Here is an 18,978-nt window from a genome sequence, read left to right on the forward strand (position 1 = left end):
AAGAAAGGCACTCAGTGGTGCACATACCTCCGCCAAGGCCCAACAGTCCCCTCAAATTCAATCAAGCTGCACCACATTGCACATTCATCAGTTCCCTAAATGTGCTGGATTTCATGCTTCATTTCGCAGGAAACCTGGACCCCTTATCTCGCAATGTTAAGGGAATTGAGAATAAAAAATCCTTTCTGGCCCATGTCCCATTGTTCCACTAAGTTTTGTGGAAAAATATCATTTTTGTGTAATCCTCCCATTTTAAAAAACAGCCCTTGTATATATTATTATTTCTACTTTTATTATTTATGGTCATAATATTTGTTCATATTTATTCAAAATTTTTTATTCTTAATACATTTTCCCCTTCAATGCTACTTCCTTGCTCTGCTGTGTCAATTATAAATTTCCTATATGGAGGATCAATAACGTTTCATCCTATCTTAACATGTCTTATCTTAACTTATATTGACGGAGGGAAAAATACAGAATACTACAGAATTAACCACAAAAAATTGCATTAATACCACACAAAACCTAAAAGTAAGGCTGAGATGATTGTACTCTAAACTTGAACAGAACATAGATTAAACTCATTGAATTTAAAATTTCAGTGAAAAGCACAAGAAAAATTAAATATTAAAACAAACGTAAGGAAACTGGCTCTTTTACGTTTTTGATTTTAAATGTCAGCAGCACGTGTTCTTTCAGTGACTCAGACTGAGGAGGAACACACACAATCTTATGGCGCATGTTGAAATGATGTGCTCCACATCACACACACCTCATGGTCGGATGGGCGGGCGGGTACAGTTCCTGATCCCACCACTTCCTCCTGCAGAAACTCCTGCTTCCTCTCCATCTGTCCAGCTCGTGCAGGCTGCAGGTGTCCTGTGAGCCACTCCTGCAGCCAAACAACAGAAAAATCTGGCCAGAAAAAACAAGTGCATGTGTTAAAAAATCCCCGTCCGCCTCTGCTAAATCACCTTTTAGACCTGTCATCTCCATAAAGATACCCTGGTGTACGCTTACAGTCTCCTAAATCTCTGAGAGAAAAAATTTTAAGTATTTTAGCTTCAAGCTCAAATGTCATCCTACTATTAGAGCAGAATAATCTCAACAGACTTAATTTGGTCTCAAATCAGTTTCTACATCATCTTTAAATATTAATGCAGAAAAAACACTGCAAACTATCGAGATTTATGACCCAGAGTGAACAAGTATCTGCCTTTGTTTTCCAGCTGCAGAGTTTATCTCAGTTTTCTTGTGTGTGTGTTTCCCTGGATTTGCTTCCTGAGTTTTCCCATTACATGCCTGACTGTGTCACAGGATATTTATTGCACCACATACAGGTCGTAGCAGTTCCCCACACTCCACCGTGTGTGACACCATTTCCTGCTTGACAGCTCTATCTGCCACCAGGCCCAGGACCTCCACTGGGCCCCGTCTTCTAGGGAAGAATTGTTCTCTCACTAATGTATAGTGAGGATGCCCCCATGTGCTCATTAGAAATGTAAGTCAGTGCCGAACAGCATCTGTCTCACACTCTCATGGACAAAACAAGGAAACTTCCCTTCTTTTATTTAGTTAGCCGCGTGTCTCGCTCCCACGCAGCTTGCAGATAGTTGAACAGTCACATTTAAATGGTTCCCCTCCTGGGAGGAGAAGCTGTGGTGGGTTATGGGCCGAGAAGAGCCAGCCTGTGGAGTGAGTTATTCACTGGAGCCGATGGGCTTGATGAGACTCTATTAGCCTCTTGTTAGAAAGAGAGAAAACAATGGAGAGGGACAAGGGGAGCAGGGGTTTGTTTAACCCTTTCATACACAAGCTATGCAAACCCCTTCTAAGGCAAAACATGGGTCAAAAATGACCCGTATTGACCTATAATGTTCTTTCATGCACGGCTGAGTGTTTCTTTGATATATTTTTGGAAATCAATTTATTTCATCATTTAATATTCAAAGTGTTCATTAAATATCTTGTTTTTGATTACCACAAATCATTATTTTAATTTTATCTGTCTCAATTTATGAACTAAAATATTTTTTGTATTTTTACATCAAGTTTACACATGGGTCTAAAATGACCCAGGTATGCAAGTGTGATAAAAAAAAAAAAGACATACTGTAATAATGATTTTGTTCAAAAATATTATTTTAGCAATGATTTGGACCAAAGAATTACACATTTAATAGTTTAAATGTTTATTTGTCACTTTGTCTAACTTACAGATAACATACACAATAAAACCAATAAAACTGATGTTGAACTGTAATTAATGCTATTAATGAATAAAAGAAAAGAAAACTGATTAAATAAACTCATATGGGTACAGTGCAAATTTCCATCTCAGTGCATACATGGCTCACAAATGGCTATTACATGTATGTGCTCCTTGCATACAGGGCTGGTGCACTTGGAACCCCAGCTGCTGGCTTTTCGGTCTTTGGCAGCTGGGAAGATCTTGCACCTCTTCCTCTTCCCTTGGCCCTCCTGTCTGATGTCCTCCTGCGGCTGGGTGGTGGCAGCGTTTATTTTTCTTAACCCACATCTTCCCATTGCCTCTGTAATATGCATACAAACCTATAACTTTTCTGCCGTTAAAAAGCGGCATGAAAACGGACAACTGTTCTGCCGTTAAAAAGCGGCACGAAAACGGTCAACTTTTCTGCCGTTAAAAAGCGGCACCAAAACGGATAACTTTTCGGCCGTTAAAAAGCGACACGAAAACGGACAACTTTTCGGCCGTTAAAAAGCGGCACGAAAACGGACAACTTTTCGGCTGTTAAAAAGGGGCACGAAAACGGACAACTTTTCTGCCGTTAAAAAGCGGCACGAAAACGGACAACTTTTCGGCCGTTAAAAAGCGGCACGAAAACGGACAACTTTTCTGCCGTTAAAAAGCGGCACGAAAACGGACAACTTTTCTGCCGTTAAAAAGCGGCACGAAAACGGACAACTGTTCTGCCGTTAAAAAGCGGCACGAAAACTGACAACTTTTCTGCCGTTAAAAAGCGGCACGAAAACTGACAACTTTTCTGCCGTTAAAAAGCGGCACGAAAACAGACAACTGTTCTGCCGTTAAAAAGCGGCACGAAAACTGACAACTTTTCTGCCGTTAAAAAGCGGCACGAAAACTGACAACTTTTCTGCCGTTAAAAAGCGGCACGAAAACGGTCAACTTTTCTGCCGTTAAAAAGCGGCACGAAAACGGACAACTTTTCTGCCGTTAAAAAGCGGCACGAAAACTGACAACTTTTCTGCCGTTAAAAAGCGGCACGAAAACGGACAACTTTTCTGCCGTTAAAAAGCGGCACGAAAACGGTGAACTTTTCGGCTGTTAAAAATAGGCACGAAAACGGACAACTTTTCTGCCGTTAAAAAGCGGCACGAAAACAGACAACTTTTCTGCCGTTAAAAAGCGGCACGAAAACGGACAACTTTTCTGCCGTTAAAAAGCGGCACGAAAACGGACAACTTTTCTGCCGTTAAAAAGCGGCACGAAAACAGACAACTGTTCTGCCGTTAAAAAGCGGCACGAAAACTGACAACTTTCCTGCCGCTAAAAAGCGGCACGAAAACTGACAACTTTTCTGCCGTTAAAAAGCGGCACGAAAACTGACAACTTTTTTGCCGTTAAAAAGCGGCACGAAAACGGACAACTTTTCTGCCGTTAAAAAGCGGCACGAAAACTGACAACTTTTCTGCCGTTAAAAAGCGGCACGAAAACGGACAACTGTTCTGCCGTTAAAAAGCGGCACGAAAACGGTCAACTTTTCGGCAACGGCAATGCTAAGATATTAAATCATACAGTGTCTAAACAGACTAAATAAACTAATCATGAAGAGTTAAAAGAATTTAGGAAATAAGAAGGACGGACTGTGTATATGTTGGTATTAGTGTGTGCGTGTGTGCAATGTTTGTGCATGTGCGTTCATGTGCGTGTGTGTTATCGGAGACTTCATGCTGAGGGAGTGTGTGACAGCAGCCTGAGGGCTGCAGCCAGCAGGGTGCAGCTCTTCTTCTCGTCCAGCAGGACACTCATCAAATCCAATTAAGTCTATAGAAGTGTTTATATGGGCTCAAACTTTTCCAAAAAAGCTTCTCAGACAAGTTGGAAAGGCGCAGAAACTCGTCAGCCCTCTGCCCAGTAGTCAAACACACTGAGAGTGAGGTCTGTGGGCTACTCAGGACATTTTTCACCACTGTGATGTGAGCATAATCAAAATATCCTTTAACCAACTCAAAGCTGGACTAGATCTTGAGTGGGGTTTTTTTGCTTCTTCTTTAGTAGCGTCAGACCTGAGTTGAAGAGGTTCAGGGCCTCTTGAAAGATCTTCCACTTTTGTCCAAAATGTCTTTAAAGTAGGACAAGACAAAGGGTGAAACCCTCACAAACAAAGAGACTGGCCTTGCACTTGCCTCATCTGTTATTGTCAAATGTTCTGCTATAGTTCAGCTGTTCCCAAAGGCCGTTATTGACAAACTGTCGTCTTAGTCACGTAAATCACAAATCCAATGGTGCCAGACTATCTGCTCAACAGGCAGAGACCAAAACAAACTATGTGTGAGAGCAGCTCTAAGTTTTTCCTGCTAATCATTTATATTGACGTGTTTTCTCAGCTTGTTCTCTGCTGGTCCCTCATTACTGGAGACATTTGTCCAATGTGGATGCATCAGCGGGCGCAGAGACGAGCTGTGCTACACTGATTTTATTGATGACTGGAGGAACGGACCCATATATTATTCACCTGACCTGAGGGCAGAAATCTTCAGGCAGCGTGAAACAGACCGGCTGGTGCAGAGTGCATCAGTGTGATGGACACGTCCGCACTATTGATAAGTAACTGTTTAAATCTAAATAGACCACAGACATGTAAATATTTGAATCTTTTTCAATCCAGATCAAATACAGAATATGCTCGAAACAGCTCTTTCAATATTCAGTAGGTGTGAGATTCACTTTTTTTGTATCCACCGTGCAAATGTAAATTTAATATCTCATGTAATTTTGATGTAGGAGCTGGTGTAGAGGATATTAATGGGATTTATTCTCCCACATTTCAATTGGTAATTCGATGAATATATTTGTTAAACCAACAGTGCACAGTCCTATACCAGCAGCTCTAGGCTGATGATATGAGGCTCAGTAACACTTAAAGAGTTAAACAAAGCAACATTTCAACTCATGATGGCGCTGTAGAGCGAACGTTAACGGCATTGTTTAATTCCAGTCCAGTAATCATTGAGTTGTAATTTCATTTGACCAAATATGTCAAAATTGTCACAAATCTAAAAAAGGTTGAGGGTTCACTCTCTGGGCATCATGGATAGTAAAGAAAATAATTTCATGACAGTGGATTGATTCTCTAAAACCAAACAAACTTCATGGATGCTAGATGGAAAGTCAGAGGGTCACCAAATTCAGTAGGATTCATCATCTGGGGAGTCTGAAACTGTAATTAATCTAGAAAGACTTCAGTCTGGAGCAAAGCAGTCAATCAACTGACCAGCATAGAGCCTTGCAGCTGTTGTGAATAAAACTAATATTGTCACAGTTGCAAAAAGCTTTGACTGCCCTGTAACATCGATTAATCTCAATCTGAAAGTCTTATCTTCACTGGAGGTTGTGTGGTGATAATTGAAGAGGTGTTCGCAGACAGAGTTTACAGGCATTACACAGGTGTAGCAGTACAAAGGCATTTCTAATAGGCTGTAGAAGGAGTCATCTCTCGAGGTGCATTCATTCTGTATGACTGAAAAATTCAAATATTCTGAGGCCCAGAATTGTTTTAGTCTTTTAGTTTTCTGGAGCTTTCAGCCTTCTCACTGGTTTTGCAGATAAATGTCTATTTTCTTAAATGTTGAACTTGGAGACCAAAGTCCCTTGGCACAATAAATAATACAAATTCTCTCCTCATCAAAGTTTGAATCTGATGTCAAAAAAGTTCATTGCGGTAAAACTCTGCAAACCTGTAAAATTCCTCATCCAGAACTAGTTAGAATAAAGAATAACGGTGTCAGGATTTCTAAGCTGCTTTACTTTTTTTGTTGCACCTTTTGTTGTATCCCTGCGTGTCAGGAAGCACATCTGTCAAGAAGAAACAAAACCTAACAGAGCAAAAACTGTCCCGCGGTCACCCGTCATCTCTGCCTCTCACTTGTTTCTTTAACATGTACCTTTTATTCAAACCCTACCTCGACGTTTCCTGTTTTTGATGTTCTCTTTACATCCCATAAACACCCTCATCTTTCCTTGTGTTCCCACTTGAACACACACATATCATAATCTTTTGTTCTATTCCGGTGAAAAACCCTCACAGCAAGTAAACACTTCATGTGCAAAGTCTCTTGTTCTGCGCTGCGTCGCCCGGGATCTCAGTCTGGTGAAGGTTGGCGCCTCTTGATGTTGTGAAATGGACGGGTGCTTTGCTGTAAACTGGGATCACTCAGTGTGGCTTTGAAGGGCTGGAGCACCACTGAGGCGTGAGGGGAGCGTGATGAAGAAGAAGAAGAAGAAGAAGAAGAAGAAGAAGAAGAAGAGACACTTTTGATGTGACAACAAATGAGCTGAGTATTTACCTCAGGACCTGGAGGTTTGGTTCTTTTTTAGATTGTCACCATGTTTGAGTGTCGGGCTGTGACAGAGAAGACATGGGGGGAAACGAACAATGGATAACGATGCACTGAAGACCACAGGGGACGTCTGATGCACAACCAGAATCTGTTGGATTTCCCTCACAGCCGGCCCCATGCAAGGAGACACTGAATGAATAAGGCCAGTAGACAGATACCTCCAAGGCCCAGCAGTCCCCTTTTCAAACCACACCTTATTTCACTAGCTTCAGATTTTGATTCAGATCTGCACAAATTTCTAATGGGTTCTTCTTCTGTCAGGTTTTGATTGTCTTTCATTTCTCTTCTCCTCCTCATTACCTTTTCTCATCCTGCACAGGTCTGCAGGAGAAAGTGAGAGAGGAGAGAAAAAGTCTCCCCTTGGAACGTTTTTCTTCCAAGCTGCACTGTGTGGGATTGACACAGGACTTAAAGGCGAGCCAAATGCAGCTCTGTCTATATTTACCATCTGCAGAACCTGCCGCTGCCATTGTGTGTAGGATGACAGCTGGCATAGTGCTTCAAATAGGGAAATATTTTCAAGACGACACACTGCCACGGAAGGGAATGGGATGAAGACGACTGTTGCAATCTCAGGCAAGACTCTCAGATGTTGTGCGTGCCCTGGTAGCCTTCAGAGAAGAAGTGACAGAGCCTGCAAAAAGTTTCAGCTCCAAATGTTTAAAGAAAGGGAAAGTAAAAGCTTCACAGAATAAAAAAACACTTTCAGACGTATTAATGTGCTAATTCCTGGACCTCACACTGCTGACAAGTGCTGCTAATTGTTATTCAGCCTCCTGTGCCGTAACCACAACTCATGTGCCCAGCGACTGTGACTATTACAGACAGCGGTTTGTGCCTCGCTTACTAAATTCAACTTTAAATCACCGCGTGTGAAGGAGAAAGTATCTGTCCAGTTACTGCATTTAGCACAATCGCTAATAACCCCAGGGGTTTTAATACAGGAAGATTATAATTAATTTCTTTCTTTACCATCACCATGACTGCACTTTATCTCAATACTTCATGCACATCATCCTTAATGTCACTGTGAAGCTGATTAAATAGATGAAGACCTTCTCGTTACTCTGTGTTCGTAATATCTTTACTTTGGATATTTGCCTATTAGTTATTATTAAAACCTCCGCCAAGGATGATGTCTGCGGAGATGATGTTTTCTCTGCGCATTTGTTTGTTTGTAAGAAACAACTGAATGGATTTAGCACAAAACAAATCTGGTCAAAGGTGCAAATCCAGGTATTTTTCAGCATTTCTTTAACATTCTGAGATAGGTGATTGTGATTGGTTTTTTTTGGACATTTTCAACAATTTTCCAGAGAATGAGTAATGGGTTTTGATGAAAATAATCATATTTAGGGAACTGATATCTGGGGATGTAAGCAGTTTGTTACGGCTTTGCTGCTACTGCTTTTCCCCTGACTCTCCTGTAATGTTACACCTAGACGAGAGATAAGTTACATATAAATCATTCTCATTAGTTACTGAAGTTTGGTGACATTATATAATTCCTATCGTAACTCAACCCATCTGTAACCTGTGCCTTTAATTATCCACATGATACAATTCTAATCTTGATTAGAAAATATTTGTGTGACATAAAATCATTACTTAAACTCACGAACAAGTTGAAACCAGAACTATTGAGTAAACAAGTGTTAAAAAGATATTATAACCACCAGAGGGCGACACAGTAAACAGAAAATAATGATAACAGTTCACAATTACTTTAAACAAGAATAACAGCAAAATCTGCAGTGTCAAAAACTCTGTATTTAATAATGCCATCATACATATGTACAGTAATTACATTCAACTACAATTAAATGTCTCATTCCAGTAGAAAAACATACATACATTAATTGTTTTAATTTACATTGTCTTTAAAGCCCTGAAACTGCTCAACTCCACTTTAATTAAAAAATGAATAAGGAATTACGCGAGTCAAATGAATTTGTTTGATCAAGCTAAAGTTACACGTTGTCCAGGTTTAAATGTGACGGAGGGAAGAGATTTTCCGTCTCCTGAACCGCCGAAGCTTTCATACCTTCAAAAAGAAAGAAATAATAATTTATTAAAATGTTGTTTTGATAAATTAAAATCCAAAATAATCATAAAACACTATCAACTAACTTCAACTGAAGGAATGACCTGACGTGTTTGTTTTGTTTTCTTTCATCATTAAACAGTTATCTATTCATTCATTTGACACAGGAGATGAGTCAGCAGCAGAGTCATTTGACTTCATAAAACATGCTGAATATAGTGGCAAGAATAGTATTACTGATTAATATTCATCTTGATCTGACTTGGCTACAGTTTTGAAAGTACATACATTTTTTGTCCAAAATAAATGGCCAACTGTAAAATGACTTCTTTACTTTGTGTAGAGATAAAAACTGTCTCGGTTACTATGGTTTCATCATCTGTCAACATCACTATGACTGTCTCTGGTGTCGTGATACTCACAGTTTTGTGTATCTGTTCCAGTCGGTCTTGCTGAGAGACGGTCTGGTCGCAGCCAGGGCGGAGGTCATGTGAGCCAGACACAGCAACAGGCCCGGCTGGGTGGAGGCTGAAGGGACCCGGGGACACTCCTCCTTCACAGACACACACAAATGCAACAATCAACAGTAATCATGCAAACAGCAGCATAAATAAGCAGTTTAACAACTCTTGGTTGGACACTAGCCATAAATAGAGGAGTATAGAACTATCGTATAAACTAGCAATAAAATTAAATAAATGTCAAATGAAATAGAGGTTTTTGAAACTGGATAATAAAATGAAACTTGGTATTAAAGACTGTAGTATTGAGTGGAACCGTAAAGGAATTAGGAGGATTTAACATTCCTTCCTGTCCTGTTCGTCACTTACATTGGCCTTCCTGTAGTTGTTCTTGATGCTGTTGACTTCTTGTTGTAGGCGTTCCGACTGCTCCGGGCTCAGGTCCTCGTATCCCCTCTGGAGGGAGGACATGTAGGCAGGAGGAAGAGAGCTGCTGGGGTTACGAGCTGATGCCCCGATACAGTCCGGGGTCATGGAGCTGGAGCCAGAGACGCACTGGGAGTTCTGTCAAGAGAGGCAGGAGAGAGTGGGAGAGGTGTGATCCCAGCAAGATAATGATACAATACAAATACACAACAGTGTAAACATTGAAAGTTATCTGACCAAATAAATTAAGAATCAGAGTAAGCGTTTAAAAACACATTAGTGCCAACCCACAAGTGTGGCTGTTCATTAAAGTTCGAGGGTTGACCTGATGAGGGTTGACCTGATGATGCTGTGTTAAGGCCCCTTCAGGATATGAGCTAAAACGAGCAGATACTCGTGGTCTAAACTTTTTCCTCAAGACGAATGAAGTGCATTATCTGGATGAGAGGGGTCACTGAGTATTTACAGACCAAATCTATGAAGAAGGATGTTAGAAATCTCACAAATGCTTTGGCAACTCCTGAATAATGATTTTTGATTTCACCTCTTTATTGAGCTCTTCTTAGATCTGACAACATGAACAGTTGTAATATCTTAACATAACCATCTCCAGTGTAGTTGAGTGTAGAATAAGTTACATGCTGTTTTTTCTTTACACTATTAAGAGTCAGACTAGCATTTCTAGTTCTTAATACTATATAATAAACAGACATGGACTGATCATGACCTTCTCATCTTTATCTCAGGAGGAAAGCTTTAATGGGGAAACTCAAATAACAGTCTATGATATGGCATTATTGTCTTGTAGGGCCATTTAATGCATAGTTTACTTTTTGTTAAGTGAGAATGGATGTTTTGTCCGTTTCTACTATTTAATGTACTGCTGTATTTATTTTGACAGCACTGCTCACCAGTCCTGAAATCGGTGAATTCCCCCACTCGGACTCGTCAGAGCTTCCAAAGTAGAGTCTCCAGATGTTTCTGCGATGGTGTTCGTTTTCTACTTGGAGCTCATGGGGCTCCAGCAGAACCATGGACTGGTCCAAACCCGTGGTTGGGTCTCCCTCCCCGACCGAATCATCTGAGCCGCTGATGTTGTTTGGGAAGATCATGGAGGACAGACTCATGTCACTGTCTGAGCCGCAGGTCAGCTCCTGATTGTCACACAGACAAAGAGGGTTTGAGTTTAGATAGACTAGTACACAAGCTTTTGTAGTCTCCAAACACATATGAATGAGAGACAGAACTTCACTGTGTTTCTGCAGTTCAAGATACTGACAGCCTTTGTTGTTTAAGTAATGTAATCACACCCATGGCTCCACAGTTGGGAGTTATTTGACTTATACTCTAAACTAATAATGGAGTGATAAGTAGAGCAACTGACGTGCGCTGAGTTGCATACCAAACTCCTTGTTTAATTAGCCTCGAGGGACAAAAACCTGCTGGGCTGCTTCAACTGAATCATAAACAATTTGAAAGTGGACTAGCCAACAGTTTCCTGCCTTCCTGTTTTACTGTGGCCCAGGGCAACCGAACACTATAAACTCTTCAGTGGCGGCATAATGAAAATTACATTCGGTGTGCTGGTGCCCAGGCTGTTGTGGATGGCCTCCAGCTGTGCGTTGTAGAGCAGGGCCTTCAGGTCTGCCCCTGTGAACTGCTCTGTCAGGGCTGCCAGCTGCTCCAGGTCCACATCAGCAGCCAGGGGAACACCACTACTCAGAGCCCTGAGGATCTCCACACGAGACTCCTGGAGATACAACACAAGAGGAGATGAGTTAGTCAATAACTGGCTTAGTAATTGCTGGATGATCTGCCCATGAACTGTGTTTAATGGTGCAGCGGTATTGCTAGTCATCATTCTAATGCCACAGACCAGGTCAGGAGGGGGGCAGTAGAGGGACTTGTCCAGTCGTCCAGGTCTCAGCACGGCTGGGTCGATCAGATCTGGGCGGCTGGAGGCTGCAAGCACATACACACCTACAAAAACAAACATCAAAGAATTCCATTTATTTGATTTGAAGGAGTAGTTCCATTTCTTTACCACTCTCATATCTGTGCGTTAAGAAGAGGGAAACAGCCACCCTGGCTCTGTCCAAAGGCAATCCTTCTAAAGATCACTAATTTACACTTAATGTCATACTGCTATAATTGAGGCTTATGTAACTTCTTCCATTGAGTGTTTTAGTCGATATGAGGTTGCCTGGAAATCCGTGAAAACTTTTTGGGCTATAATCGCATCCAAACAAGAAATAGTGCAGCACACAACCCTCGTAAAAGGACAAAAAGTTATTATTGCATCACAGCTTTTCACATAAACGTTTCGGTTATTTCTTAAAAAACATTCCAGCAGAACAGAATACATCAGTATATTCTGAAAACTGCTAAATTGGATGTCATTATGCAGAACATGTAAGTTGCTCTATGACTGACCCTGCAGTCCCTCCACCCCATCCAGCTGGGTGAGAAGCTGGTTCACCACACGGTCAGTTACCCCGGTGCTGTCGTGGCCCCTCCTGGGGGCTAAAGAGTCAAACTCATCGAAGAACAGGATGCACGGCTTGGCTGCTTGTGCCCTGGAACAGAGAGAATCAGCAGCAGTTAGGAAGATGGGAAGTAAATTATTCCAATTTTATGAATGGGTTGTTTCCAGGGCTTATGATTACTATAAATATTTGATGTCGCTCATTATAACTGGCAATGGGATTTATAATAGAGGGTCAGTGTGGTGTTGGGAGGAGCGTCACAGTCACTAACCTCTGGAAAACATCCCGGACTCCCTGCTCACTGGCTCCGATGTACTTACTCAGAAGTTCAGGTCCCTGCAGTGACATGAATATCCTGTGTTACTGAAGATATGTGTTGCAACAGAAAAAACACAGTCTTCTGTCTGAGCTGAAGTCCGGCTAACCTTGATGCTGATGAAGTTCATACCACTGTCTTTGGCCACAGCCCTGGCCAGCAGGGTTTTCCCTGTACCAGGAGCTCCGTACAACAATATTCCTGAGCAATGGCGGATAGGAAGATTGGAGAAGAGGATGGGATACTGTAACACATCAAAGACACACAGTAATTTATTGTACAATTAATCAATGATGTTGACATTTTTACTTTGATATTGTTTTCTGTTGAGCTGCTATGAAGCCATCTGAACATCTACTGAAATGTAAAAGTAACATCTTGAAACTACCTCTATGTAAGACAGGTGCTTTATAAATAAAAATTGCAGTTTCTCGCCTAAAATAATAAAACATTAAAAATAATGGCTATGGTTTACTCAGAAACTATAATAATTAAAAACAAAAGTCAGTGCTCGGGTCCAAATAATACTTTGCATCAGGGTTAAACAGGATTTGTTTCCCAGGGTGCTGTGAACAACACCGTGACATTTTCATCACTAACTTGAAGCCACTGTGAAATTAATTTATTTCTCTCTTTCAAACCTGAAACAGAGAAATAAATTAATTTCACACTCACAAAGAACATGATGAGCGGCGGCATCAAATATTAAAATAGATCAAATAGACTCCTAGAAATCCCAACTGGGCTTACTACAGTGGCTCATGTGGAAGGTGGATAATTAGATAGAAACTATGTAATAAATGATCCTTCTATTTTTTCGGAATCCATTAATAAAGACTAAATTCTGCCTTATATGTTTGAGAGAAACACATGAATCATTTTCATATTTTCTATCATACAAGTTAAAAGAACGTTTGTTGAAACAATTATTGTTGTGTTAAAGAAAGGCAGAAATAAAACTGATAAATTGAAATTAAACGTAATCTGAATAAGATAATGACATAAATAAATCACTTAAACAAATTAGCATCAGTTAATTGAAATGAATGTGTTTATTTCCATCCTATCTGCTGCTACTCTCATTAATGTTGAGACTTTTAATTGTTTATCTAAAACAATCAGTAACATTTATGGTGCTCAATGAACAATAAATTGTCATCACATTAACTTTTGCAATTTCATTTCATTAAGTCTATTTATCCTGTTTGATAAAGTGAAGCTTCCATTCATTCGACTGCCTGATTTGATCGGCTGCTCCGATACTGACCTTGGCGGGGAGCAGTATTGTGTCCATGAGCTGTTGCCGCACCTCTCTCAGCCCCCCCACCCTCTCCAGCCCAGTTCCACTTGGGATGTGGAGGTCTGCCCCCCACAGCGAGGGAGGCGTGAACCCTTTAAGAGCCTGTGCCAAGTCACTCCACGATAGAAACACACCTGAGAAATGCAGAGCAACAACAAATAATGTGAAAGTGGCACAAGAAACTAGCTTTTGCTTAAAAACGACTACACAAGACTTTATTATATATTGATTTTAGTGTCTTACCCTGATCACTTTGTCCTCTTTGTGCTGTGTTAGCATGGACAGCTCGCTCTAACAGCAGTGCCAAATCTTGAGGTGCGTAGCCCTCCGTCTCCTTGGCAACAGCCCCCAGGTCAAGAATCTGTAAGGTCTCCTCGGACAGACCAGACCTGTTGAGGATGAGACGCCGCAGGATCTCTGCTCTCTGTGCCTGAAAACAACAACACACAAATTCTTCTTTCTGACCTTTTAACATTTATCAGTCTATGTCTGTGAGTGCGTACGTGTGTGTAATAACCTGGTCTGGTGGCTGGATGTTTACAAATCTCTGGATGAAGTGGGACCCGTGCACTTCGGTCAGCGAGGGGTGGAGAGAGTGCTCACTCTGGCTGGTGATGATCAGACACACCAGGCTGGAGTAAACCACCACCTCATCCACCACATCCTTCAGACCTACAGCCGCACAGAGACAAGAAGAATTCATATCAAGGCCAGGAATATTTATCAATACCGTCTTTGATCATACAGTATGACAAGAAATCCCCCAGACACACATACAAATGAAAGATGTATAGCTTACTCTGAGCGATGTGCTGTTGCAGCAGCGCCTCGGGGCCGTGCTCGTGTTCTGGTGAGGTTGGTGCCCCTGTTACTTGATCCAGGTCATCAAGAAGAACAACTGAAGGCTGCTTCCACTCTGCCTGCTCAAAAATGTCCTGCAGCATCTGTCTCACACTTTCTGCCCTTTTGCCTAAAAACAGAAATTTGTCAATTCACGATGGCTTCTCTTAAATAATGTTTTTGGAACAAACTGATTATCAAGTGTTTACATAGAGTATTGACCTTGTAGCTTTCTGCAGTCCACCACCTCCACATGGGCATCTAAATCTTCTCTAGCTTTTCTGCAGAGGGCTTGGGAAAGAGTGCTCTTCCCACTTCCCTGTAAGGAGAGCCAAAATAACGATATATAGTTCTTTAAATTCCCTATAAACCTTAAATACAATACAATGTTGTGTTGTCAGCAACAGTATTTAAATATTCTCATTATTGTTATGTAAAGCAATACCTTAGCACCAGTGATGAGTAGAGCTCCTCCTTGGAGACCCTGACCAGCGGTACCAAGCTCTCGTGAAAGGGGACTACCCAGGAGGCAGCAGGAGATGAACTCAAATCCAGTCGTACTAAGCTCATCAATCCCACTGGAGAAAGATGTAAAGAGAAACTAATCCTGGAGAAGGTCCTTGTTTAAATCCTACACAGGCTCAGAAATAGCTGCAGACTTACCCGAGGACACTGAGGGAGGGAAGGGCCGGGTTTGGTGTTTCAGCTTTCACAGCTGGCATGGTCCCTGACTCTCGGTGTACCTGAATGTGATCCACAGTGAACAACACCAGACTTTGTTTTATCATTATGTACGAGGCATTATGCAAAGAAAAACTTGCATTGCATTGGACTATTGATGTGCTGAACACAACATGTGCATGTTAATACCTGTATGTGTTCCTTCTGAATGAGAGTGTGTGCCAGGAAAAACAGCTGGTCAGCAGGATCACTTGCTGCTTCTGGTTTCAGTACAGTTAAAGCGAACTCTAACTTTGCTATAAATGAGAAACAAGGGGGAGAACAGTGACAAATTATTGCAGTTGAATTTACTGTCGTTTTGAACTGTGCATTATGATTTTAGCCTGATTGATATTTAATATTTTGGGAAGATAATTACAAACATTGTGCAGATTTGTCTATGGAATTAGTAAATGCATATCTGAAAAGCTTTTACAGGAAGAGTAGAAATGAGTCACCATCAGTTCCATGTAGGAGGATGGTGCCAGACCGTGCAGTCAGACAGGCTAAAGGTTCGTGACTCTGAGTGTGCAGCCAACCGAGGAAAGCTGTCTGGATCGCCTCGTCGTCCTCCTCGGGCTGAGGGGTAAATGTCAGAGATCATCAAAACATAGGGAAGGAGGACGATTCAATTTTATGCAGCTTTGAACAAATAAAATATGTGCTTGCTTGATATTTCACAGCCAAATGTAGCTGCAGATGAATACTCCAGCACTCACCAGTGGTGTCAGAGGCTGGAGACGAATAGCGGAGGCAACTTTGATACTTGATTTTACAGGCTTAATTCGAACCACTGAATGTGGGTTGATATTCAGCCTGACGGCCAGGGGCTGTGGGATCTGAAAAAAAAACATAAAAGTAATGAAAATTTACAAGGCAGCAGCCACTTCAAAGTAAGAAGGGCCATTGATAAGTGGTGCTTGAATGGAAGCAGCAGTTACGCTGTTAAAACTTACCCATACTCTTCCACTATGGATCTCTCCCTTTCTGAGACTGCTTTGTTTGCCGTATAGTTTCTCATCACAATGGTACACCACCCTGACCACCATGACCTCTTCTTCTTTCATGTCCTCACCCCCCTCCATAGAGGCATCAACTTTGGTAACTTGTGTGTTCTTCTTTTTCTCCATTGCCTGCTTGACTCTGGCCCTTGTTTCTTTAGGGGCAGGAACTTTGGAGAGCAGACCGTATGTCACTAGAGACTGACCTCCGATGAATCCAGCATTTGGTCGGTGCCTCGATGGAAATAAATGAATAACACTGGTTGCAGCGTGGCTTATGGTGCAAAGGGAGTCAGGAGGTGCACCACATACTCTGTAGATAGAGTCAGTAAAGATAGCAGGGATGCAAGGGACAGGTGGTGGCTCTTTAATCGGGTCACAAGTTCCCTTTATCATATAGCGCAGGAGGCTCCTCAGGTCAGCTATGCCACCCCACTGGTGGCTTTGAGGGACAAGAGCATTATTTTCTAAAGACTGTCCGGAGGAGGGTGAATAGAGATCCGTGTTCTCTATTTGAAGATTTGATTCCACACTGCTCCTCACAGGAGAACCTCTGAGGTCACTTACTCCAGCACGGCTCTTCGGAGACACGACTAGTTCTGTGAACTGCTCCAGGCGACCATAGGGCACAGAAGGCGAAAATGATGCTGCAGAAATTAAGAGGCAAATCAAATTGTGTTAATGAATGCTGTCCATTGATAATGAATTTCCAAATTTTGGATAAATCAAAGAAAATAAATAGACAAAAGATTATTGCTGTTTTAACTCTGACCTATTCGGATGTAGATGGCTGTGTGGCTGTCCACCCACACAGGGAAGACAGCATCTTGGAACACCACTCTGATCTGATCTAACAGCTGCTGCTCCAGTGCAGAACTGTGAAGCTCCTGGAGGTGTAAGACAGAGAAAAGCAATGCTACATAAGTGCTCCTTAGAGTGATTTAGGGTCCCAACCCTGTATAAAAACATAAGGTTCCACATTATTGTAAATCGCAATTTTAACCCACCAGGATCTCCCAGTCATCAGATGACAGAGGCTCCACAAATACTTGATGCACCGATGAGACCTGGTGACATGGTTTCAGGAAGCCCTGAGAGAAACCGCACAACCGGATAATATAAACACAAAGTCCATAGTCACCAATTGACAATTACTTTAAAGTAAAGACAGTCGGGATGTGTAGAAATAACGAAATAACTATTTATTTAAGGGGGCATAGTGCAGAACAAATTCCTCTTTTCAGAGAAATACCTGCTCTCCATCTTTCAGGCCCAACTTTTCTCCTAGTTGGCGACACAGCTCCACTTCATGGCTGTCATAGCTGGAGGGGGTTCTGTTTAGTGTCCAACTGAGGTAGAGTGGTGACCCATGGTCCCAGGACAACTCCAAAGCTTGGTTCTGAAACAAAGACAAAGTACAATGTCTAAAATACAATCAATGACAAAGCTATGCAGGTTTTATTACTGTGCAATGATGTCCTAAACTATATGACAGGAGGATTCCCCATGTAATTGCCAAATAGGCAAACAGAGAAATAGGCAGTTTGTACAAATATCATGGGAGCTACTTCATGAATGCTCTTTGAAAGTACATCAGACAACGGTAAACTGAAAGATAGGATTCATTATAGTTTTAAGAAGATGCTGAAGACCAGAACAGAACAGAACACAAGACAATGCGATCATTTGCAAGAATGCATTGGCATCCACCAGGTCTCCTGCTGCCCTGTGTCTGGTGCAGAGCTTTGTCACCACCAAGTGAGGCTGCAGGAGAACTACTCCAAAAACATTTGTGTCAAAATGGAAACCAATAGTGAAAATACTACAACCACACAACTGGCATCTTTGATAAGTCGATCGCTTTTCTATTGCCCCCAAACATGTACATGAGTGAAATCACTGGCTAATAGAACACAACTCTAATCTGTCCCCAGATGTTTGCATTTGCATTTATCTAACTGATATGTTAGTATAAATGTATACATGAATTATGAAGCCACACTGCAAATAGTATAGCACCAATGAGTATTATAATAAAATGTGATATTACATAGTATAATGATGATAACAAACTCATAATGTGACATTCAATTTTCCCTTAATTCCTTTTTAATATAAACTTGTTTGTCTTTAATCTTTGATGTTTATAATTAACGTATAGTCTGAGGTCGCAGGGTCAATATAATGGCCTGAAACGTTTCAATATAACGAATTTAATGCGGTATAAATATATAATAATAATAATGAAACGCAGACAGTGAGAGATGACTCTCACTAGATTGTTAGAAAGTAATTGACAGCGAATTTAAGTACGTTTAAAAACAAAGGAAACGCACACCACGCACACAGTCACACTACTGTCGCTGACACATTGTTTACGTGAACAGTGTTTGTTTAACCAAGGCTCAACTTCCACTGATACTTCCTGGAGGATACTGGGAGCTGTGCAGCTAGCTGTGAGCTAACCTACCTCTCTCAGGGACAGGTGGGATATCAGCCTCGCTGGGAGGTGAAGGAAGCAGTTCTTTGTGTTGTTAAAGACCACAGTCACCGGTTGAATGCCCTGGTTACTGAACATGATGTCTGCAGCGCCTGAGCAGCTGTCGGACAGCAGGACAGGTTCCACTGCTAACGTCACAAGTGCAACAAGTTCATGCTTGATCGATGTCTCTGACTCTGCCAGTCTGCCCTGTCAGACTAAAGGAGAAGATACTGAGCTAGATCCTTTTCAAAATAAGACATTTCACGCCGGTACGC

The 18,978-nt window shown here is 41.5% G+C and overlaps 1 protein-coding gene across 1 annotated transcript; it reads right to left on the bottom strand.

Moving 5' to 3' along the window:
• Window positions 1-8,384: 8,384 nt before the first annotated feature.
• On the bottom strand, window positions 8,385-18,877 carry pex1 (peroxisomal biogenesis factor 1). The gene is made up of 24 exons (XM_061092682.1): window positions 18,692-18,877; window positions 17,474-17,620; window positions 17,229-17,312; window positions 16,994-17,108; window positions 16,177-16,868; window positions 15,940-16,059; window positions 15,679-15,799; window positions 15,371-15,477; window positions 15,164-15,243; window positions 14,946-15,078; window positions 14,723-14,819; window positions 14,460-14,630; window positions 14,178-14,332; window positions 13,904-14,090; window positions 13,628-13,794; window positions 12,470-12,604; window positions 12,316-12,380; window positions 11,992-12,134; window positions 11,435-11,538; window positions 11,132-11,308; window positions 10,470-10,712; window positions 9,502-9,696; window positions 9,094-9,224; window positions 8,385-8,671 (listed from the first exon to the last, which is right to left on the bottom strand). Exons 1-24 carry the CDS (start codon window positions 18,797-18,799, stop codon window positions 8,587-8,589), a joined length of 3,762 nt encoding a protein of 1,253 aa, XP_060948665.1. The 5' UTR covers window positions 18,800-18,877; the 3' UTR covers window positions 8,385-8,586.
• Window positions 18,878-18,978: the final 101 nt, after the last annotated feature.

Source organism: Limanda limanda, chromosome 19, assembly GCF_963576545.1.
Source record: "Limanda limanda chromosome 19, fLimLim1.1, whole genome shotgun sequence".
NCBI lineage: Eukaryota > Metazoa > Chordata > Actinopteri > Pleuronectiformes > Pleuronectidae > Limanda > Limanda limanda.

Excerpts from the sequence above, each read along its gene's own strand:
- pex1 (XM_061092682.1), bottom strand. The coding sequence starts at position 18,799 with ATGTTCAGTAACCAGGGCATTCAACCGGTGACTGTGGTCTTTAACAAC. Across the intron at positions 17,621-18,691 it reads CCCACCTGTCCCTGAGAGAG|AACCAAGCTTTGGAGTTGTC; the intron begins GTAGGTTAGCTC and ends TCTTTGTTTCAG. Across the intron at positions 14,631-14,722 it reads GGACTGCAGAAAGCTACAAG|GCAAAAGGGCAGAAAGTGTG; the intron begins GTCAATACTCTA and ends TTCTGTTTTTAG.